General features: G+C 37.7%; 1 protein-coding gene across 5 annotated transcripts in view; it reads right to left on the reverse strand.

The window, feature by feature from the left end:
- Nucleotides 1–4255: 4255 nt before the first annotated feature.
- NRIP1 (nuclear receptor interacting protein 1) overlaps nucleotides 4256–24049 on the reverse strand; it is a 90574-nt gene continuing 70780 nt past the window's right edge. For all 5 annotated transcript variants that reach the window (XM_081139176.1, XM_081139175.1, XM_081139178.1 and 2 more), the window contains one exon: nucleotides 4256–11494. In XM_081139176.1, the coding sequence (XP_080995302.1) occupies nucleotides 7681–11142 (3462 nt within the window). In that variant the 5' untranslated portion in view covers nucleotides 11143–11494 and the 3' untranslated portion in view covers nucleotides 4256–7680. The remainder of the gene's footprint in view (nucleotides 11495–24049) is intronic.

Below are 24049 nucleotides of genomic sequence, written 5' to 3' on the forward strand. Positions count from 1 at the left end.
CCTCCAGGGAGCATGCCCGAGCATTTCCCTCTCCCTTCTCCTTCCTCCTTCTCCTTTCCCCAGGCACGATGCCATCAGCTTCCTCACTCCCAAGCTCCAAGAGCCCTTCCTTTATCTCTATAACTTATTTCCTAAGCCCATTTCTTCTAGGAATTACTCTTTCTACCTGTGATTTACCAAATAAATGTTCTCTTATAGTTGAAGTCTTGGCTTTGACTTCTTTCCTAGCCAGAACCCAAGTGCCGAGGTTGCTGAACCCAGGCCCAGTGTGACCCCACCAGTCAGACTGTGGTGCCAGTCCCGCTGCCTACAACACTACGGAAGAATTCAGAGCCAAGATTCCAACTAGAAGAGAACATTTATTTGGTAATTCACAGAGGTAGAGAGTAATTCCTAGAAGAAATGGGCTTAGGAAACAAGTTATAGAGGTAAAAGGAGGGCCCTTGGAGCTTGAGAGTGAGGAAAGTAAAGGCCATTCACCTGGGAAGGGAGGGGGGAGAAGGAAAAGGCCTGAGCATGATCTTGGAGAGTGTGCTGGGTCCTCCCCCTCCTAAGGGTCCCGAGGTCAGCCTTGGTGTTGCTTGTTTGGTTTTCTTGCTCTTCTGGGCCTGGAGCTGAGATAAAACTGAGGCCTAGATGTTCTCTTTAGGGAGGGAAGGTCAGGAGGTCCAAACCGTGTGACCAGCAATATGCTAGGGGAGAAAAGGTCACCTAGGGAAAGAGGTCCCACCCTACAATTGTCCTTTTGCTAGGTACACAGGGCTTTCTGCCCTGCTGACCTTCTGCAGCTGGCCCACAGTCCTTGCTCTGCTGTCTAACTGTCTACCACAGAAGGATAATACATCTTCCAGTCCAATTCCACATACATTAGAGATAGCATCTTTCATGTCAATTTGACACACCTTTACTAAGGACCTACTGATGGTCCTTACTCAGTGGAACATATGTCTTCCTTTTCTCTTTAAAACGTGATTTGGTCTGACGGCTAAGTTGCCATTGTCAAAGCCCTTAGTGACTGAATATTCATGCTAATAGTTTATATGTGACACTGGTTTCTTGCATTTCCATACCACAGCGACCCAAATTTCTTTGAGGATCTGAAATAGCTTAATGCTAATTCCACCTTAGAAGGTGAGGTTCTTATCAAGGACTTCCTTATACCACACTCACCAAGGGATTTTCTGCCTGGGTCTGACTCTGGATAGTCAGGAGAGTGTAGCCCTCTGGAACATGACCGAGTTCACCATTGGCAGGGGAGGCCTGGCCGCCTTATCTCAGGCCTATCTCAGCACAGTAGTGTTTGGGAGAGTTGATAGAGTCCCTGCCAAAGCTTCTAAGATGCTCCCTGCAGTTTGTAGGAAGATATGGTACAAAAGCTAATTAGCCCTTTATTGACAAAACCCCTAAAGTTCTGGTTCTCCTTTTCAGGACCAGTTCTTCTTATCAGGAATTCCCAGCAGAGAGCATTTATGCAGATTAGAGAAGACAGAGGAGAATGGCTGGGTTGGCCCACATAGGTCCTACTACTGCTAGGGATGGCCAGGAGGCATGACACTGCTTCAGGGAAATAGATGCATTCCTATCTTATAAATTACTTGGTTGGCTTGAGAGACCAGGGAGGGAAAGGCTATCTTTTATTTGTGTGTGTGTGTGGTCAGGGATCTTTCATTCTGACTGGGCATTCATTTATTGGGTAACTTCTATGTATAAGGATTTGGACTCGGTACTAAATATAAGATTAAGCACACACACTATTGCTTTTAAAAATACAAGGTATGCTAACCACCCTAAGGAGTACAATCAGGGAGGTCTACATAGCATTATGGGATTTCGGAGGGCTGAGCAACACTTTGCCTAGAGAAATCACACAGGGGGGGTTACTTTGAGGAGGTGATCCTTGTTAAAATTTTAAAGACAAACAGAGAAGTGTACAAGGAAGTGAGGGCAAAGGAGAGAGGAATTTTAGACAATGTTATGTGACTGAAGGCACTGACACCAAGAAGGCAGGTGTGTTCAGGAAACAGGAAGGGGAGGTTTGAACACTGGAATGATTGGCAGCAAGGTGTTAGATGGTGGGAGAGTGAGCTGAAAGTGTGAAAACGCAGGCAAAGCCAGAAGCCAAAGGGCACACTACATAGGATTTGCAGCTTGCCTATGAAAAGATTAGCTACAATGGCTGCCAGAGGTGACCCTTCCAGTCTCTGAAGAAAATGGTAGTTTTGTAATTGTAAGAAAATCATCTCGTTGTTCTATCCTTAATTTATCATTTCTTATCAATTAGCTAGGGAAAAATACCATCTCAGAAAAACTTACCTGCATTATGGCTGTACTCTGTGGTCACAAAAACACAAGCTATAACCGCATGCAATGTTAGGTCATGTTCTTTTCCAGATACAATCTCAGAGGTAAATGTTTATCAGCAAAAATGGACAGTCCAAAAGGATTGTAAACTTTTCTCAAAGTTTAGAGTGCCTACCAGTGAGGTCTGGTAAAAGCAGACTGGAAAACTGAAGCCTGCCTAGGTTTTTGTGTCAATAAAAGGGCTGTAAAAAGACTAAAATGGCTCAAAAATTTTCTTGATTCTGGCTGCAGAAGCATACTATTTAAAAATCTGGGTTACTATTGGAAAGGTTTATATATTTACTTATAGACACTTAAAAAGAGGGTACTGTAAGTGCAGGAGCATTTCCTCAGAACTGGAATTAATGGGAGTTGAATTGTATTCCCAATTATTCTCTACCAACTAAAGAGAACATTAATTCTGTTTTTTCAGAGCAGGGTCTTTAACTTACCCATGAAGATGGCATCTTTGAAACATTGTAAATATAACCGTACCAACCATTTAGAGAAACAAAGCAGTAAATTAATGCTAAATGATGCCAAGAGACTCCTCCACCAACCAACCCTTGCAAGATGCTAGTTTAAATCCTTCCCGAAGTTTTATGAAATAAATGAAAAAGTGGCATAGTTAATAACAAAATATTTAAAACCTACTTTCTGTAACCAAACAGGTCACAATTTAGTGGCATCAGTGGTAGAACATTTTCAAAATTCTTTGTTGAGATTTCTACATTTATAAGCTTGAAATACATTGCCCAGAATGGGTGACCATAATCTGATTTGCCTGTTAAAGGCCCTTCGTATTAGTCACCGGCACTACCTTATAGTGAAGAATTACTAACGGGTGGTTCTCTGAAACACGTTGCTGACCAGCTATTTCAAGACAGAACTCGCCCGTGCGGCCGGCTACTTTTCTGCTCTTTTAAAGCACTCTCCATTGCTTTCAGACCGTAAAGTTATTAAATTAATGTAAGTGCAGACACGAGTTATCTCGTGACTGGTCAGCAAGATGTTTTAAAAATCTCTCTGTGTAGTACTTAATGCACTTGTTATGCTTTTTAACCACATAAATCTTAATAAACAAAGCATAGTTGTAGAACTCTGATTTTGATGACAGTGTCTACATATATAGCAAGGTCTAACTTTTCAACATTTTAATGATGTAGAAAAGCTGGATGTATTCCTATTGCTTGGATGTATTCCTAACAGTATTTATAAGCCTGCTAGGAGAGAGGCTGCAAATTTTTACTGTTAGATAATAATAGGCCTATTTTAGTGCCAGGAAATAGAAACTCATCTTTGGGAAGACACTTTCCTCCTGAACTAAATTATCATTAATAATATATTTGTGTCAGTTCACAGAAACTTTTTTCTTTTTTAAAATAAATTTGTCTCTATTATTACATATGTACATTGCTCATCATTTTCAAGCACTCATTACTGATACACACCATATTTGCATATGTATCTGTGCGCGCACACATTCATTTTTGAAGGACTGAAGATCTTTTATTTAAAATAAACTTAGCCACTGAAATGTGGATAAAAACCTTCTAATAAAATCTTATCTTAAAACAAGTATATATAAAATGAGCTTTCTTGGACACTGTACAAACTCTTTCCCACTTTAAAGCTACAGTGGTCATTCCAGTTACACCGCGAGGAACAGAATTAAGGCCAGCAGCAGACTGTAAGACTGTAGGCTGATGTCCTTTCCAGCTCCGCACTTCAACTGCCCTGCCTCTAGATACACTGACTCCCAGGCCACCTTGTTCGTCTTTTGTTCCTTTATTTTTCTGAGAAGGGCAAAGCATCCTTGAAGACTTATTACCATTTTCATGACTACAGACTTTTTTGTTTATGAAAAACCAAAATTCAGAGAAAACCCACAAAATAAGTCATTTCAAACCAGAGATAATGCATTTTTTTCTCATTTATTCAAATTCATTGCAGAAAGTAAACACTAAAAGATTAAAAAACAAAAAAAAATTCACACTGCAGTATGTACAAGTTCATGACATCACATGAAGAAATTAAGTTTCTAATAAAAATGAAAAATTATATACTGAGAAGATCTCATCAAAATTGGTTGTGTAAACCCCAGAATTCACACCATGAATGGTAATGTGCCTGTAACCCAGTACTGGAATACTCCTGGTATAACAGTATGTTTCCAATGGGATTAAAAAATTCATGAAAGTAGTTGTGTGAATTCTATGTTGAAAAGTGGTTGACTTGATTTTAAAAAGTTTTAAGACCCTTGGATTCAAAGCACATTCTTTCACGAAGCTGAAACCACAGAAGTCGTGTCCAGAAATGGAATACTGCCATGTTGGGATGAACATCTGATTTGACTTAAGACATTTCGCCAAATGCACAGATGCGCAGGGTCCCCCATGCACTTTTCATGCAGCAGGTAATCACAACTTAAATAAAAGGTTTATTCTATACATGTGTCCAGACTTGCAACTGTATACATACATGCACAAATTTTAAACCTGTCTGATTATATTTACACTTATACATGGAATATACAGAAACCGAAGAGATTAAAAGGCTTTTCTGTTGCATTAGAACAATACAAAATATGTATTTTTCATTAAGGAAATTCCTATTTACATCACCTTTAAAAACCGATTTTAACATCTTCATGTAACAAGTCAATATATATATATATACATGTTATATATATATATATATAAAATATATACTCTCACCAGCTTACTCCCTGTAAGATGCAGCAGAGAATAAACAGGTATTGCCACCTTACTGATGTCAATGAGAGCTGTAGTACCCTTTCACAAATGACTCATTAGGAAGAAATCGTCTAGACGTCTAATAGTCCTTGAATATGTGTATATGTGTACCCTTGCATCTACGTATGCATAAACAAAGTGAATTCATGGATGTATGTCTTTTCTCACTGCTCTTCTTTAAAATTATCCTAAATTCAAATTGGGGACATTCTTTAGTAAACCAGAACAGCATTCTGTGTGGTCATGTTTATTTATGTATTAAGTATCCTCTTTCCTCTAACTATTAACAAAAACCACCAATCAATCAAAGAAACACACACAAAAAAATAGTAATGCTGGCCCTTGATGTTCTTTTCCCTGACCTAAATTTCACGCCCTTGTAAAAGCCCATTTTTCCTAGCATGCCTCCAAGGCTCCAGATATTTCACAATGGCAGGAAAAAAGGACTTGTTTAAAAGCTTCTTTATATAGTGTAGACAATACGACTGCCACAGAGTTAATATGGGATGGAGTAGAATATATGCACTGGCCAGTGGAATTTTCATTTCAGAATAAGCATATGACTTCATCTCTCCATGATGTAGCCTAATATTCACTCCTATTATTTATAATATACTCAGTAACTATTTACAAATCATTTTGAGAAAAAAATAATCATTTACGGTTTTTGATATTAGGAAATAACGCCCATTTTTAATATAAAAATCTTAGAAACAACTTCAAGTAGAACTTCAAATAGATTTCCTTCTAATTAATAGTTGGTTATACAACAATTTTTTGATACGTCAGTTAGCTAATCTGGTTCACAACTAAAAAAAAAAAAATATCTGGTGAGTGAACTGTGGATTGTAAAAACTGAACTTAAAAACACAAACTTGTTTCAAGATCAAAACCCCAGGTGGCTCAGTAATGTATTAAGTTCTTCCCCCGACGATATCAATGTTTACTGTATTTATCCACTATTTTGAAATAGATCACTGGAGTGACTGTGTAGAATTCCATTTTGTCATGTATATGTGCCCTTTGTACTTTTCTGTTAGTGGATCTGAGTTTAGTGCCCTTCTTGGGCTTGAAATCAATGTTTCCATCTTTGTCAACATTGTTTGTAGGACAATGATTTTAACAGAAGTTAAGGATGTATTCAGGAGCAGTTTCTAAACCATCCTAGAATCACCTGAGTTTGGTAAGTGGCCCTGTAATTCCATCCCTAAGGCTAATTAAGTAGATGTTACTCATTGGAACACATAAATAATCACAGATTTTCCTGAGATGTTCAGCCAGATATGAAAGTTGTCCCCTCAACCCAATTTTTTTTGTCATAAAAAGTGTTCTGAACCTGATTTCCTAAGATATAACGGTAACATATGAACTATAATATTGCAAATATTTAGTTGATGTGTGACTGTATTGGGGAAAATATAGGCATCAAATAGTTTTTTATAGTCCTGTGTTCTGCGAACAGTTATAAGCAATGGTTCTCAAACTTCAGTGTGTAGAAGAAACACCTAGGGGCTTTCTTCTTAAATGTGTTCAGATGCAGATGGGAGACTCCCAGGTCCACTTAGCAGAGATTCTTGTTCTGTAGATCTGAGGTGCTGCCTAGGAATATGCATTTTAAAACAAGTACTCCAGATGGTTCTAATGCAGGTGCTCTGAGTCCAGCTTTAAGAAACTCTGGTAATAAGACTCACAGGTACCACAGTAACGGTGAGGAGTAACTTTTACCAGAGATGGTGAAAACTGTCCAAAGAAAAGCCATTTTGCTTCTGTTAAAAACAACTTCTTAAATATTCAGCTATTCAGAAAACCACCTGAAGATAAATGTTAACTTTCCTAATTCTGTAAAAGGACTATTAATTTAATAAAGTAGTTAAAATACAAAAATGGAAATCTGCCTTTTTTTATTTTTAAAGGATCTATCAAACTTCCATCAATTGTAATCAATGTTTACTAAGTAGTAAAGAAATATATATATTGAAAAGGACTGGGGTGGGGAAGACACACTGGGAACCACAAAACCCTTTCCAAGAGTTAAAAATAAATGTTTTTTGTTTTGTTTTTTTAGCAAAAGTGAAAAGTGTAAGCACATTTTTTTCTACTTCATTTCTGAATTGGGTAATGAAAAGTGAATCGGCACTAGGTTTTTTACTCAGTAATTATCCTTTAGAGATTTATTTAACAATCTGGACTTTAAAAAAATGTTATGTAGGTTAAGTTCTGAAAAGCAAAACAGAATACCCTCATAAAGGCAGCAAAACGCACTTATCCACTGCGGATGGAAATTTACATTTTAATTTATGCCTATTATCTGTGATTGTAAAGAATTTCATTCATAGGCTACTCACAGTTGTTGTCTGATGCATACAGAAGTGTTAAAAACCAATTGCTAGTTCAGTAGTTTCCTCATGAACTTAACGTAGAGCAAAAAGCAGTGTGCATATTTAAACATCGCCAGTAACCAATACTCTTCAAAATAAAAGTTTGTTATACCATGCTTTTCTCAAATCATGCTCTTATTTATACAGATCTCAAAGTTCAACTAATTAAGTTTTAAAAAGATCCAAAGCTGAATGGCAGGAAAATTTTATTCTGCTTCTTTTTTTATCGTCAGCACATTTCCCAGAAGTCCATAAACTTCCCCGTTTGCGCTGTGTGGGCAAGGGGCGTTATTTCCCATATGGCTATTGTAGGGGCTTCTTAAACTGAAGAAAGAAGCTTTAGTTTCTGCAGCAGGAAGTAACTCTTCTTTGATTGTAACCTGTGAGACATTTTCAGCAGATGAAGGCTCCCTCCAAATGTCCCTGTCCTGTGTTTCTCGACTGGTAACAGAATTGCCTCCTTTCTGGAGCATGTAATACAGTATTGGGTTGGTTTTGGTCAGTCTCGGAGAGTCTTTTTCATACTCATTCTTATCCACGTCTGTGATAACCCACTTAATGGGTCCCTTGTCACTGGGCAGGGAACACCCATTCGAAAGCCCAGATTCTGGTCTAGACCCCGCACAGCCCAGGTGCTCGGGAAAGGGAGGACTCACCGGAGTTTTTGCTACGCCTGGGTATGGAAATGTCCTGCTGTCCATGCAGCTCCCGGGCTGAGCAGAGCTGTACATCAGGCCATTTAAAGAGGAAATGCTGAATTCAGGTTTGCTACTGGTCACATTAGTTTTGTGTCCTTTCTTTTTGCTCTCGATGACAGAGTTACTCCTGTGCTGGGACAAATCCCTCACGCAGTTTTCTGAGAGAAGCAGCTGTTTCAGAACATTGAAGCTTCTGCTCTCTCGCGCCCAACTCCTGTGTTCACTTTCACTGGCTGAGCCATGACTGGCAGGATATTTAAATTCAAGATCATTTCTGCTAAATTTCAGCTCCTGCTGGTTAATCAAGGACCCGTACAGCACCTCGGGGGCACTGTGACTGTTTGTAGCATCGATGATGTTATTTTTCATCTTTTTAAATGGATTTTCTAATGGCTCAGTGTAAAGCTTCCTTTTCTTAGGGACCATGCAAAGATTCTTTGATTCTAGAAATGTCAGTTCACTATTTCTGTGACTGCTGTCCAGATCATCTGGCAGGTAGCTCTCTTGATTTTGTCTCAACAATCGACTTAACAGACCATTCTTTGAGAAAGAAAAATCCTGAGGTGAAAGGGGCTCCGATTTAAAGTCCTCGGAAACTGGTAAGGCAGCGGTGCTTCTCTGCACGGGGGGAGCCACACCGAAGAACGGGGCACACTCAGCATCCTGGCTCAAGTGCACGTTTGCATTGTGAATATGCAAGTCATCGCAAGGCTCGGATTTTATTTTTACCATCAGTATTTGTTCACTTAAAGCTCTATCTGTATGTTCCTGAGTACTTTCATCTCTCAAAGGAATTTTCTCTTTCTTTTCACTCTTCCCTTTGTTGGGGTTTCCCAGGAGCAACTGGAGAACAGTGCGCCTTTCAAGCAGGTTTTCTATTTCAGAACCAGAAAGTCTTGGTTCAGGACCTGTTGCCTGACCACTGAAGGCTTTATTTTCTTCAACTGCATTTGTTTTACTTGCGAGCAGAGGGCCACTTAATCTTTCGGCCACAGCTATGGGTTTATCTGCATTTCCGCCCGGCTGCTTGCCGGGCCTCTGCTCTTCCCCCGAGGTGGAAGACTGCATCCCACACTGCGCTAAGTTCTGTAACAGTTTACTGGCACTGAAAGTCGCAGAGTTCTGGGCGCCTTCATTCTGGACTGCTTTCTCTCCTTGCGATTCTTTGCTCTTTGTAAGATCCATCAAGTGGTTAGATGTGGTATTTGCTGGCTTTTCCGACGGCGCGGCGCGGGCGTATGGAGGGGAGTTCCACTTGATGACCAGAGAGTGCTGGGAGAGGTTGATGGGAGACTCCGCTTTGGTGGATGGAGGTAACGGAGGAGTGCTCACGGGAGTAGTCCTGTGTGTGCTGGGGCTTTCTATTACAGAAGTCCTCGCATACGTCTGCTTACTGAGTTTTGTCACGTCACCCTGCACTTCCTGAGGGCTGCTGTTTCTTTCCACATTTTCTTCACTCTTATGGCCAAGTAGCAACTGAAGAAGTGTTACTTTCTGATGTGAATTTAGCTTAGAATTCTTTGAGGTATCTTGATCTTCTTTGATATCTACGTCAGGGACTTTTGGATCCCAAGTGTTCAGCAAGGATTGTGTTAAGTTATCCAGAGAAACGGGTTGGTCAGGTTCTGGTTTTTCAATTCTGTGTTTGCAAGACAAGTCTATGGGAACACAGTTGGAGTAAGAACTTTCATCACCACTGCTATCGTCTGTAAAGCTAGGGTTGTTGTCCGAGTACTCATCTATAGTTGTAGGTGTACTACTATCCTCAAAAATGCTTCCTCTCTCACTATGACTGTGTCCATTCATTGGCGTGGGTATGGTCTGGCTCTTAAGAAGATGTAAAAGCAAACTATTATTAGCAGCTTGTTTTACATTGTTTCTTTCCTGTGAGTTCTTATAGCCTGCATTTTTGGGGGAAGAAGGAACGATACCCAATGGATTCTGAAATGTACTTTTGCTGGCCATTAGTTTGCTTGATGATGTTCTTGCCTGACCATTAAGATGGCTTGACATTCCTTTTGAGAGCTGGAAACTGCCAACCTCCTTCTGGCCATTTTCCTGTAATCTGGCCATAGCAGCAAGTCTCTCACTGGCCGCTTGATTTGCATTTTGTGTTTTTAAAGCGTGTTCCCGAGAATACTGTTGTAAATGGGCTTCGCTTGAAAGGAGTAAAGCTAACTGACTACAAGCAACACTAGGTTTGGGCGAAGTGGCAGGACTGGCCCTTTTCTCCACCATGCTTGCAACAGCCTGTAGTCTTGCAGCACACGACAAGGGCTCACTCATGACCTTCGTTCCACTTTGTCCAACGTGATGAGGCGACTCCGCAAACCTATCTCGGATGAGGTTTTTAGTGACGTCAGGAAGATTGGTATCGGGCTTTTGATCTTTAGCTTTACTCTTCTTCAACAACGTTTTTAAGTGACTCGATGCAACACCATAGCACCTTAAATCCTTCTCTCCTTTTAAAGAATCATGACTGAGGGCATATCCTTGCTCCTTGAGGCTCTGCCTGATTTGTTGTGACAGAGCAACAGTCTGCAGCCTAGAGCTGAAAGACTGAAGCAAAGAGGCCAGTAATGTGCTATCCTGTTTGCCTTTAGGCACATTGTCAACCATGCCAGCCAGCAGAGCTTCCTTCTTTACGTTTAAATTCACGATGGAATCAGACAGCCTCTTGCGCTTCGCCGCATTCCAGTCCTCAGAAGACTGCAACAGTCTGGCCTTTTTGAGGTGCAGCATGCCAGATCCCTGATATGAATGTGTATTGAGAACTGGACCATTACTCTGACAGGTAGGAAACGCATTACCAGAAATGCTAAAGTTCTGGTCTTCATTACGCCCAGCAGACTTCTTGTCAACGGCAGTACCTGATCCCTCTGCTGCCTGATGCATTAGTAATCCTTCTAGGTAAGTTAAAACAATAGAATCCTGGTGCACATCGGAGACAAGCTCTTCTCCATGAGTCATGTTCAATAGAAGTGTTCACAAGGGCCAGGTTTCTATTCACTTTAAAGAATGGTTTTCTGTGGGTGAGTGAGATAGAACTTTAATAAGGGAGTGTCAGTTTCTCACCTTCCATAGTCGTCAGACAGTGATGCACTGTTACATTCCGACCAGGGTTTTTTCTGGCAATGACAAGATACGAGGCAAGCAAAAGCCAGCGCAGTCTGACCGCGGAGCTGATCAACTCCTAAGCAAGAAGCGGCGGAAGAATTCCTGAACACACAGGTCTGCGGCAGCAAGCAGATATAATCCTTAGTGAATGTCCTGATTCTCCATTTTCATCTTTTGCTCCTCATTAAATGCAAGTATCAGTGCTCTAAAAAAAATAAGCATAAAAATAGTTAAGAAGGTGCAGAATTAGAATTGTGTTATGATACCTATAAACAAAAAAAGTAGTTTTTATGTATATATACATATATAATATACAAAAATATGCATTATAGTCACTTCTTTAGTAATTACTGCCATTCCTATTAAGAAATCTCTACTAGAAATGCTATGAATTAAATTATTTTATAAAAAATAATCAAATCAACACAATACTTTAATATTATATAACTTTCTTCCAAAGCCCACCAAGTTTTTTAATTTTCATAAGCACACTTCTACAGAGTAATGTGAGTGCCAAGTCCATGTGAGGGAGCTGGAATTAGCTTCCTTACATTACTGAGAGCAGAGGGAGAACAAAGGCAGAAGCGCAGACGGAGGGACGGAGCAGCACGGGACTTGGACGCATCCGAGGCGGCTGATGGGGGCTGAGGCCCAAGGAACAGAGTCTCTGACATTCTCCTCCAAGCATCAGATATTCCACTAAGTAATTTTTAGAATTTCTGTTTTCAAAGAAATGAAAGCACTAACAAGGATAAGATTATTTTGTAGGCCTGTGCGAAGCATTGACAGTCTTAGTCATATTCATAAACATTCCAATATAATCACAAGCTTATTTACCCCTAATTTTTACCACAACTTTAAAAACAATGCAGAATGGCTCTTTACGTGCTCATTCCGGTTTCCCAAAGGTTTAATGTATCGATTTTTATTTTAGATTTAAAAAATTTTTATTTTATTTTTTCCATCACCATTTATCCTGTCAATTTTTAAATTTTTACTTATGTTCTCTCTGTAGAAATTTTAACGTGAGGTCCATTCCCACCAGATGAAGACGACAGGCTACAGGTAAAGTGTGACCCTAATTTGTAAGATGTTCCTAACATGAAATATTTTTCTTCTCACCCATGCTGTTTCTTATTTTTGGGAGTTTATATCAATAAGTATAAATATATCAAAATATTATCTATGATTTGAAAAATCATTTTAAAAGATTTAAAAATGAAAAACAGAGTTTGAAACAATATGTTAGGAGCCCTAGCCAGTTTGGCTCAGTCAGAGCATCGACCTGAGGACTGAAGGGTCCCGGGTTCAATTTTGGCCAAGGGCACATCGTATCTGAGTTGCAGGCTCGATCTCTGGCCTCCAAGGGACGCATGTGGGAGGCAACCAATTGATGTTTCTCACTCACATTGATGTTTCTCACTCTCGCTCTGGCTCTCTCTGTCACTTTCCTTTCAAAAATTAATAAAAACATGTTCTCGGGTGAGGATTTTTAAAAAAAGGCAAAAAGCTTAAAGATATAGAAATAGTAAGATCACTAAGATTCTATAATGTACCTTTGATTTATAACAGTTTTGAATAGACATATGGTAATAGCAAGACACTATTTTTTTCTATTAAAGACACATTCATTAAAACTTTAAAAAAAGAATAAAAGTCATGTAATATAATAGTCCTTCCTGTAAGTTAAAAACAACAACAACAAAAAAACTTCAAAAACTAAAACTGATAGCTAAGATGTGGAAACAGCCCAAGTGCCCATCAGTAGATGAGTGAATGAAAAAGCTGTGGCACATTCACACCATGGAATACTATGCAGCTGTAAAGAGGAAGGGCCTTTTATCCTTTGGGACAGCATGGAGGGAATTAGAAAGTATTATGCTAAGTGAAATAAGCCAGTCAGAAAAAGACAAGTACCACATGATCTCACTTATAAGTGGAATATAATAAACAAAATAAACTGATGAACAAAGTGGATTCAGAGGCATAGAAGCATGGAACAGACTGAGGGATCTCAGAGGGAAGGCGAGGGTGGGGGATGGGTAGGGAGAGATTAATCAAAGAACTTATATGTTTATAAGCATAACCCATGGACACAGACATTGGTATGGGGAAGGCCTGGGGCTGGGATGGATGCAGGGTGGAGGGGATCAATGGGGGTAAAAAGGGGGTATCTGTAATATTTTCAACAATAAAGATAAAGAAACTTAAAAAACAAATAAAAAACACCAAAAACTAAATGCATTCATGATAATTTGATAAAATTTCATGGCAATTTAATAAAATTCATGTTCAATTACTTTACACTGTTAAAATTAGAAACTAATCTTTCTTTTATTAACTTAAATTTGTTTATAAACATAAAAATACCTCTTAAATTTTAGAAAACTGAAATTTTTACTGGTCTACTAGCATGCAGTGTAAAAATTACTGTAATGGCAAGGCAGAATTATTATTATTATTTTAAAGAATATGCTTTATTGATTTTAGAGAGAGGATGGGAGAGGGAAAGAGAAAAACATAGATGAGAGAGAAACACTGATTGGCTGTCTCCTGCACACCCCCTACAGGGAGACCAAGCCTGCAACTCTGGCATGTGCCCTGACTGGGAATCGAAGCAGGGACCGCTTGGTGCATGGGGCAATGCTCAACCAGCTAAGCCACACTGGCTAGGGCTAAGGCAGAATTATTTTTAAAATAATAAAATCAAACTAAACCATTAAATAAATCCATAGAATCTTGACCATATACACTGATAGATTTTGAGAAAGATCCAAGTTTCAACACAAACACTAGTTTAATGAAACTGCTAGTAAAATGCTTGAATTCACTGTGTAGTTTTTTAAAAGCTATACTTTCTTTTTAAAAACTACTTAAAAAATATGAAATTATGTTGAAGTTGGAACTTTTTTTAGAGCTTTAATCAATAAAAGTTGTAAATAATTTGCGTGTGAACAGTTCCCAAGTGAGTGTTATATTGATTCCTTTGCAATGTATTTTGCACTTTCTAGGAAATGGTTTATTCAGCAAAGGGAAAGCTTGTTGAATTTTTAAACTCTTTTAAAATGGTAAAATACAGGTAATAAGATTTTACTTGGGTAAATGAAGGATACATCTAATAGGATTCTTACATGTCAAACTACTTTTGATTGAGAGATAAATAATGAAAAAGGTCTCTCTCCAGCTGTTTTTAAGAAAAGGATTCCATCTTACTTGCAATCAAATTTACCATTAAAAACATTCCATGAAATCACTTTGTATGCTATTTAAATACTGTCTAATGAATATCTCATGTCTTGTGATTGTTTCCATAGAGAGACTGGAGTCGATTTCTTCTGCATTACCAAGTAATACCTATATGAGTATTGAATTTCAAGGTATTTCTGCAATGCTGCTTTAATAATTATTTGGATTCTTGGCTCTGGTTCTTTAAAATACAGAAGTAATGGAAAGGCTACTTAATTGTGGTATTCAAGAATAATTCCTATTGTACAATATTATCTAAATTGCTCTATGGATTATTTAGGGGATGCTTCTGATACAAAGAATAAGAAAAACATTAAGATGCTTTATTAAGGATTAGGAAAAACATAATCCTTAGTACGAAGTCCTAATTATTGATCCTTTTATTTAAAGCAATAGGAATCCAGAGAAATGACTGAGAGAACTCTTGGTGTTCTCTACAGTGAGATTTTGACAAAAAGTTTTAAAGTTGAACAGGAAACAAAATCCCAGGAACAATTTATCAAAAGAATATAACACCTTCCAAGACAAGGACCAAAGAAGAGTTAAATTACATAAATTCCAATACTCAATTTCACAGAGTAAGAAAAGAAAAGTAACAATCCAGATAAGGTTTCTGGAAAAGTAAAGACCACAGTGAATCCTCTTCATAAATTAAAAGTTAGTTTTTTGGGGGGAAAAAAAAACACTTAAGAAAAAAAATAAAAGTAACACTCAGTTGTTGACATTTCATAGCAGAGAGTAAGGGCACAGCAAAGAAGTAGGCCTGAAATTTCATCTATTAGGTAATATTTCTATTCTTGAAAAAAAAAAAAGGAATAAAAATTACTATATGCCCTTTGGTATCATTTGAATTCCTAGATAACTTCCTTTGTCGTATTATCTTCATCAAAAGAGAGATGTGTGGTTGTACAATTTGATGGGTACCAAGAAGGTAAATTTATCTAAAAACTTGCTCAAGTGAGGGCCTCAACATTTGCAATTAGGCCTTATGAGTGGCTCGCACCCTCCCAGGGGTTCTCGTTTTAGATGTGAATCGTCTTCAGGTATTGGTAACAGAAACAGTGACACTGCAGTGAGTTAAACAGCTGCCCAGACTGCTCTCCATCGCAACCTGAGGGACTTACATGATTTTGCCTAAGGCCAAATTTGCTCCTAACTTCCAGGTCCATCAGCTTTAACGTGCAGTCAGCTGCTTCTATAGGAGTAAAATACTGTCACTCACATTTCCTATTAAAAGAGACGCACTAGGACCCACGAGAGCTTGACTGGCTCAAGTGTTCAACACAAGGACATATGTATCTGAGGACTTCAACTCTAAAATTTTATTTCTCTGATGTCAAGTCATTTGCCAAATTGTAACTGATAAAAACAGCATGCATTTTAACCAAAAAGATGGTATGTTGTAAAAAGTTGTGGAAATAGCTGTGACCAATATGCTTTATAACCTTTTTAGTGAATTGTAGGGGAAGGAAATGATTCTGAAATAGTACACCCTTTACCCATCCAATCCCCAAAAGTTATTTATCTTCACTACTTTCTTCAATGGAGTCACCAAATTTTAAACAGGTGTTTATTTATAAGCTAAACATGAGCTTATATTCAAACTGGATCTTTTGCTTATCTCACAAAGGCTACATAGTGAATAAAATGCAACAGTAAAGATTTAGGAAACCTAATGACAGAGAACTTCATGAGATAAGTGAAATGACTGTCCTGGCAACAGAAACAAGTAGCCCCTATAGTCAATATACCAAATTGATAACAGCTGCTTTGTTCTAATCCGCATCAGAAGGGTCAGGTATATGAATCAGACTCAATAAAATCCATCATCTATTTAACTCTGCCTCTACCATTTATTTAAAACATAATTTTAAATCAAAATTAAGATGAAAAAATTGGGAGATTTTAAGTTTAAAGGACTCAGAGAATCAAAGGAGCTAGAGAAAGAGGCTAACTGCCAAATAATTTCTATTCTAAAAATGCAGGATCTTCCTGGATGCTGTGTTGCATTATCTTAAAAACACAAAATACTAGAAATTGTTAAATAAAATTAGTTCTAACTATAATTTTAAAACATCGAGGAAGAGAATTACCATATGATAAAGGATACATGACATTTACTTAGCATTAATATTAATGTCTGTTTCACTCCTACTGTTGTCAGAGAAACAAAAGTTTCTCTGAAGAAACAAATAATTATTAACAAATTATTTTGGTAGCACATAAGTGTGAAAAGAGAGTTTAAATATAAAAAAACAACAGAGGGTAGAGTTCTTCCAAAAGCTTTTCAAAAGCATAACTTTTCCAATCTCTATCAAGACATGAAATATAATGGAAAATGGTGCTTTTGAATTCTTTCTGCAATTTAAATATACCCAGATACACACATCCTTTGAGATTGGGGCATAAATCCTACTAAACTCAACTATGGTCCCACCATCCCTAAAATAGATTTGACATAGAGACATAGCACAAGGTCAAGGTCACAGATCAGGAAGAAAAATTACCAACAGAACTGATGTAACGGCTGGCATTTGATCAAAGCTCCTGGGGTTTTAGTACACTTACCAGACACTGCATTTACTCACAGGGTACACTCTGTTTTAAAAATGTTCTCCATCTTTGAAGACAAGATCTTCATGTAATTTTTGTTACAAGGCATATTCTGCTACAAATGTTACACTGGATCACAGAATAAGAGAAGAAGCCAGTGTGAGTGTGTTTCAGGATCATGAGTGTCTACCTGTGTATGTATGTGTGTATAGATGCTTGCATATTTATTTACTTAATGGTTTGTTTGTTATAACTAATCACTGCCATGTGACAATTTTGAAATTAACTTGTAGGTCCCTGAATTGACCAAGGTCCCCCACACCTCTAAACTTTTGTATTAGCTGACATGGAAATTAACTGTATATTCCTCAATATCTTAAGCCACTTCTTCCCAAATACAGATTTAACTGCTAAAACTTGAACCAGAAAAGTTTTATTATGTATCCAGTCTCCTATGAGACTTTCCCAAGTACGAATATGGGAAGAAACTCTGGTTATCAACAACAGCAATAAAGTGATCTTTAAGGGAATATATTACTAAACCAATATAATTCTCTAACAAAACCATAACTCTTCAGCTACTCAAACAAGATATTAAATTTACCTTAAATTACATTTATGAAACTAAGAGTTGTGTGATAAATGTTGTTGAAGCAGTTCGATCAAAATATCATTTTAAATGTGCATAATGCTGAAGTAAATTTGTAATATAAAAGCTTTCCTTGTTAAGTCACGTATCACCTACTGTAGCTTTTTAAATATAATTTGCAAACTATGATATATGTATATGCAAATGTTCTCAATGATCAGTTTTTCATTTTGCAAAAATATTTTTTCACACATTAAATGGGTTTGAATAAAAATATCAGAATGGATGTATCCTAGAAAGAGTGCTGATTTCTCACTAACAAAGGAGAAAGAAAAAAAAAAATATATCAAATTATCAAATTAAATACTACTGAAAATGGAATTTCTGTTACCAGGCAGAAGTGGAGTGTGGATAAGTCAAATTACTAGTAATGGACCCTAATTTGTACATCAAGCTTCGATCACAAAATCTATTGACATATTTTCTTTTAAAATAAATAGAATTCTTCATAAAATACACTATTATGATCTATTTAAGGAATCACTTATCAATTAGTAAATATGTCTTCTTTATATGCTGCCCCATTGTGAATGAACCGTGAAATTTGACATCACTATTGCCCATAACGGCCCAAAACACACAGCTTTCTAGATTGAAGGTTTTGGTCAGTCTGTGACTGAGAAATATCACTGCAGATACAATCCACAGACAGATATAGTGATGGTATCTGTCAATATGAATTCAATAAAGCACACAGAGGATTAATAAGCAAATAATAAGAAAGTATACAATGTACCTGGAGAATTTGTCTTTAAATGTTCATAGGTAACTTTAAAATATCTTCTTCAAATAGGAAAATAGAGCTACTGGCACACCATCAGCAGGCTATTTACTTTAAATGGTTTTGTTTTTATTGAAGAAATTGCCACCCGCACTTTCCCCTGACCTTTCTTTCGCCAATCTGTACACATAAGCGACTGTGTGCACTAATCATCTCAGTAACTGTAGCCAGTAACTGCCAATCTGAGACCCAGCTTCACTGCTGTCCAGGCCTCAGGGATGTTCAGTCGGTACAGCAGGGACCGCTTGCCCGTGGCCTCGCAGGGCGCCTGACACTCAGGCGCAGGCACAGAATGAAGGGGTGGGAGAGAGGTGGCTTCAGGAGAGGCTCCTATGGGCTGCGGAAGAAACCGGAGCAGCGGTCCAGGTAACGAGGCCAGGGCTTTCCTGACTTATTAGACGGCAAACGAACAAACAAAACCCCAAAACTTTAGCAAATAAAATCATTAGAAATAACTACTACTATCTACTATTAGCATTATTAATAAAGTTAAAAAATTTTAACACTGAAAAATTAAAAATTAAAAACTTTAGCTTTAAGAGAATCTTATTTTTTTTTTAAATTCTCACTGGAGGGTATTTTTTCAACTGCTTTTCAGAGAATGGAAGGAAGGGAAGGGAGGGAGGGAGGGAGGGAGAGAGGGGGAAGAGAGAGACATTGATGTGAGAGAGACACATTGACTGGCTGCCTCTTGCACATGCCCAGACCGGGACCAGAGACTGAGCCTGCAACCCAGGTATGTGCCCTTGGCTGGAATTGAACCCGGGACCCTTCAGTCCAAAGGCCAATACTCTAACCACTGAGCCAAACTGACCAGGGCTCAATTTTTTATTATGTACATTGTTTGTCTGTATTTTTGTGTTTTTTTGAGATAGAATGATATGTGAAATGGCACAGATATACCATACTTATCACTTCTCTGTTTAGTAGTTTGGTTAGCTCTTAAGTATCAATTACTTAAACTTTTACATCACTATTTCCTACCGTTTATATATTGCTTTGTTGTTTTGGTCCTTACCATGCTTTCAACTGTAGCATTTATATAAAATAATCAATTTGTTTTATATTCTTGCCATTGCATATGAGGACAAAGTGAGATATAACAGTGGGAGAAACAATGATACAGAATAAAGAGAAACCCTTCACTTAGTGCCCCTCCCCTCCCCCACACAGCCCTACCATCATCATTTGAGGAAATATACCAAACTTAAAAATACATCATATAATAAGCCCTATTTGCCTATAGTCAAGCCCAAAAAGCAAGACATATTTTTTATTCTGTGAATCTGAGCTAAGCCCTGACCCTTACGTGGACAGCTTTCCCTGAACTCCACAGCACTCAGCAGATCCTGCTATAACCTCATTTAAAAATGTCTTATTTTGGTTTGTTTATGCCTGGCCCTGACTTAGACTGTAAACTCTTTCTGGGCAAGGATTACATATTTGTCATCCTTACGTCCCAGCACCTGGTGGAGATAGCACTCCCTGCAGTACATGCAACAAGTTAACCTCCTGAAGCCTCCTGAGCCTGTAAAATGAGAAGATGGGCTATCATAATTCTAAGGCACCTTAAGATTTAAAATGATATGATGCGCCCGGCCGGGCGTGGCTCAGCGGTTCAGCATCATCCTAGGATCCAGGAGATCGAGGTTCGATTCCTGGTCGGGGCACATGCCCGGGTTGCGGGCTCGATCCCCAGCAGGGGTAATGCGGGAGGCAGCCGATCAATGACTCTCTCATCATTGATGTTTCTATCTTTCTTTCTCCCTCTCCTTTCCTCTCTCTAAAATCAATAAAGATATATTAAAAAAATAAAAAAATAAGATATGATGCTAATTAAAATGTTTGGTTTTAAATTCAAGATCTCTCCTCCCATCCTGAATATAAAAAAAAAAAAAAAAAATCACAAAATTAAAGAATATTAAAGTATTTTATCACATGCAGGAAGTTCTGTGGGTTTGTGACTAGTATTCTGTTAGAAGAACACAAGATTGAAGCATTTCAGAAATATGTGTTTTTAGAAGATTTTAAAGTTTTTGTAAGAGGGTCTTTATTTTAACATGTGTTTGTAAAAAACATATATGCACTTAGCTTCCTTTAATTGGCATCTCTCCAGGCAAGGTGTGTAAGATCTAGCATGTCCACAGTCTACACCAAGACTGAGCCAAAGTTTTAAAACAGTACATTTCCTCCTCTCAAACTACTCACTATAAGAAAATGAATAAAATCTATTTAACATTAAAATATTATTTTGTTAAATTCTCTTATGATGGAGATGCATTAAGATATGAAGTATCGTATCAAAATATTTATTCCCTAAAATCAGACAAATCCAACTCACCCTAAGAAATAGGATAAAATGGGGAAAGAAAGCCTTTGTGAATTAACCTTGTACTGTGTCAACCACAATGGAGAAACTGCTTCTCTATGCCCATCTAAAAAACTCAGTCACTGAAGTACATAATAATGCCACACTAAAGACCCTGAACCCTTTACGTTATGTAACGGATTAAATCAAATGGGTCAAAGCTACTCTTCGGATGATCTTTTTCATTTGAATTTGTATTAAAGTATGAGCTTTCACTGTGTTTGGCTAAATAAAAACAATATTCTACCATAAACAGACTCCATTAGAATATGTACAAGTAGTAGAATTACCTTTTAAAGACTTTAAACCTGAAAAACTAAAAAACAATTCAACAAAAAGAAACATTACCCAAGCAACTCTTGAACACTGAAGCAAGAAGAGTCTACCAGTCACTGCCTTTTCTACTTCTTACATGTCTGCATGTTGCTGTTAGTAGCAACATAAAAACCAAGGACATTCACTCCTTTGGCTTATGCTGAAGGGGTAAGCTTCAGGTCTCTTGCTTCATGGCATGGTATTAAACTAAGAAGTCATGTGGGTCCAGAAAATATCTAACTTTGATGTGGATGGATAAGATTGTGAAAACTCAGTTTTCTAAAATGTACAGTAAGACACTTTTTAGTATGTATTAAAAACAAATCTTATTATATGCAAAAAGCTATTTAGGCATCTGTTTAAAGACACTACACCATTCAAATAAAATTTCCTTGTCTATCAATATAAAAAACATTATTTTTGGCAGACACTTTATTTACTTGGACTAATGACTTTTTTTAAAAGCTAAACTAACATCCTAGCCTCCATAATACTGGGAACAGAAAGTAACAGAACTTGTATGAAATTTGCATAGCAGATACCTTTTATGAAGAGAAACCCATTTTCCTATAATGATTCTATAGGACATCTTGCAAAATGATTCTACAAACACGATAGGATCATAAAATTTAAAAGTTAGAATTGAGTTGAAAGGTCATCTGCCTAACCAATCATCTCATATAGTGCCAAATACCTTTGCAAACTATTTGCTAACTCTAGTTGTATAGTTTATTTCTGGAAACCTCTACTGACCGTGGATTATTTTCCAAGGTGGTGTCTTTTGGAATCATATGGCTCTGGGTTCAATTTCTGGCTCTTCCACTTACCAGCCGTTTGACTTTGGGAAAGTTAACTACTCTTGCAAGTTTTATTAATAAATGGGCAAAAATCAATACCTATTTCACAGAGCCACGAGGAATAAATATGACAATGTTCATACAGTGCTCAGCACAGTGTCCGCGTGCCAAGCAGGTGCTCAATAGCATTATCCGTTGTCCATCACTCAGAGAACTCATTCTATATTTGCACAACTACAAAAGTATAAAATTCTTCCCTGCACTGGGCTATAATCTGTCTGCTGTTAGTCTGATTCCTGGTCCTTTTGGAGATACAGAAAACAAAACTAATCCTTCAGTTATTCTTCAAACACCAGAAATAGCTGCTATATTCCACTGATTAAGTCTATCACCTTGTTAAGGTCTAGATAAGATAGTTAAATTCCACTGTTGACAGAGTCTAGCAAAGGGCAAATGAAGACGACGAATGTTCCTGGGTACCAGTCTGTGGTGGATGCTGCAAAGATACAATTCTTTACAACTTCTTGACTGGCTAAAGTGGTGTAAAAAGCTCTGGGAGCTCTCTGCCACAGACTGTTGACTCTGATGGGGTCGCTGGACTGAAAAAGGCCCTGCTTCTTCCCAGGTGCTTTAAGCCATAATTCCTCCTCAATGAAATACCAAGGTATATTTTGTTTCTCCTCATGGGGTTGGTGAATATTATATTATCCTCATTTACAATTTAACTAACAAGAATACTAAAGCTTGAAGCAATGGAGTGATTGGTTCAACTGGCCAGTAGGAGGCTCATTCAAAACCATATTAGGGTTTTCTAACTTCTAGGCTTTCCTCTCACAGTAAATTGCCACAGATTCTGACAAAGTGAATTTGGAAGCATTTGATAAGGCAAATGCTTTTGCAGCACTTTGAGAACTCTGGATTACTTTCCCTACTTTCTAAAACCTTGTCTCTGTTGTTTTAAGTCTCTTGTTTTTATTAGAAAGGCCATAAAGCTCAGTGGTTAAGAGAACAAACAGTCTTTGGATTCCTGACTCTGCAGTTCATCAATGGGTGATCTGGTCCAATTACTTATCCATCTGGAACTCAGTTTCTTTAGCTGTAAAATAGGAATCAAATAGTATCTAGCTCACAAAGTTGTTGTATTAAATGTAGTATGTGTGTAAAACAGTATAACACCTGGCATTTTCTAAGTACTCGTTTAAAGTTAACTATTCTATTACTCATGGATATAGCACTAGACCAGGGGGTTTTCTCAAAAAAAAAAAAATTCTTCTCTTGCCAGTCCCCTCACATAAAGTTCCTTGAGAGGTGGGATTGTCTTTTGCATTTGTATCCCCATGCCTAATAGCTAAGAGCACTCAAAATGATCTGTTGAATGTTTTAACATATTCCATATATATATATATATATATATATATATATATATATATATATATATCCTATGTATAAATACTTTGGATCTGCAAAATAATTTAATAACCTAGCTAATCCTTTAATTTTGTAATTTTGTGAAACATGTTTACTTAAACCAAAGAGTAACTGCATGCACAAAGGCTGCCTATTATTTCCTTCTTCCCCACACCTTTCTCTTAAAGAACCTGTTCCCAGTCCACAGCACAGGGGAATGGACCAATTCATTTCCTTTCCTAGGATCTGAAATTCAAAGAACCTGAAAACCACAAGGCCACATCTCACAGATAAATACACAGAGGAGTCAGTATGCTGAAAGAATGAAGCAGTCACATACAGAGAAGCACAGATGAGGAAGGAAAAGGGAACAGAGAGTAGACACAGCAAGGAGTTGAACTGTTTTCCAGTTTCAAGGAAATGCAAATGCACTCCTATCACTGGGTTCCTAAAGAGCCTACTGTGTGTCTCTAATAAACACCCGTGTTTGAGCTTTGTTGGGCGAGCTTCTGTTCTGTGCAATTACAGCACCCCTACTACTAAGATACCGTAGTATTACTAGGCAAGGCAAATTGCACCTTTTAATCCATAGTCCCAAAGACTCTACAAATATCAACACTCTCTTCTCACTTCTACAGAAGATC

This window comes from Miniopterus schreibersii, assembly GCF_964146895.1.
Source record: "Miniopterus schreibersii genome assembly, chromosome: 5".
In the NCBI taxonomy this organism is placed as follows: Eukaryota; Metazoa; Chordata; class Mammalia; order Chiroptera; family Miniopteridae; genus Miniopterus; species Miniopterus schreibersii.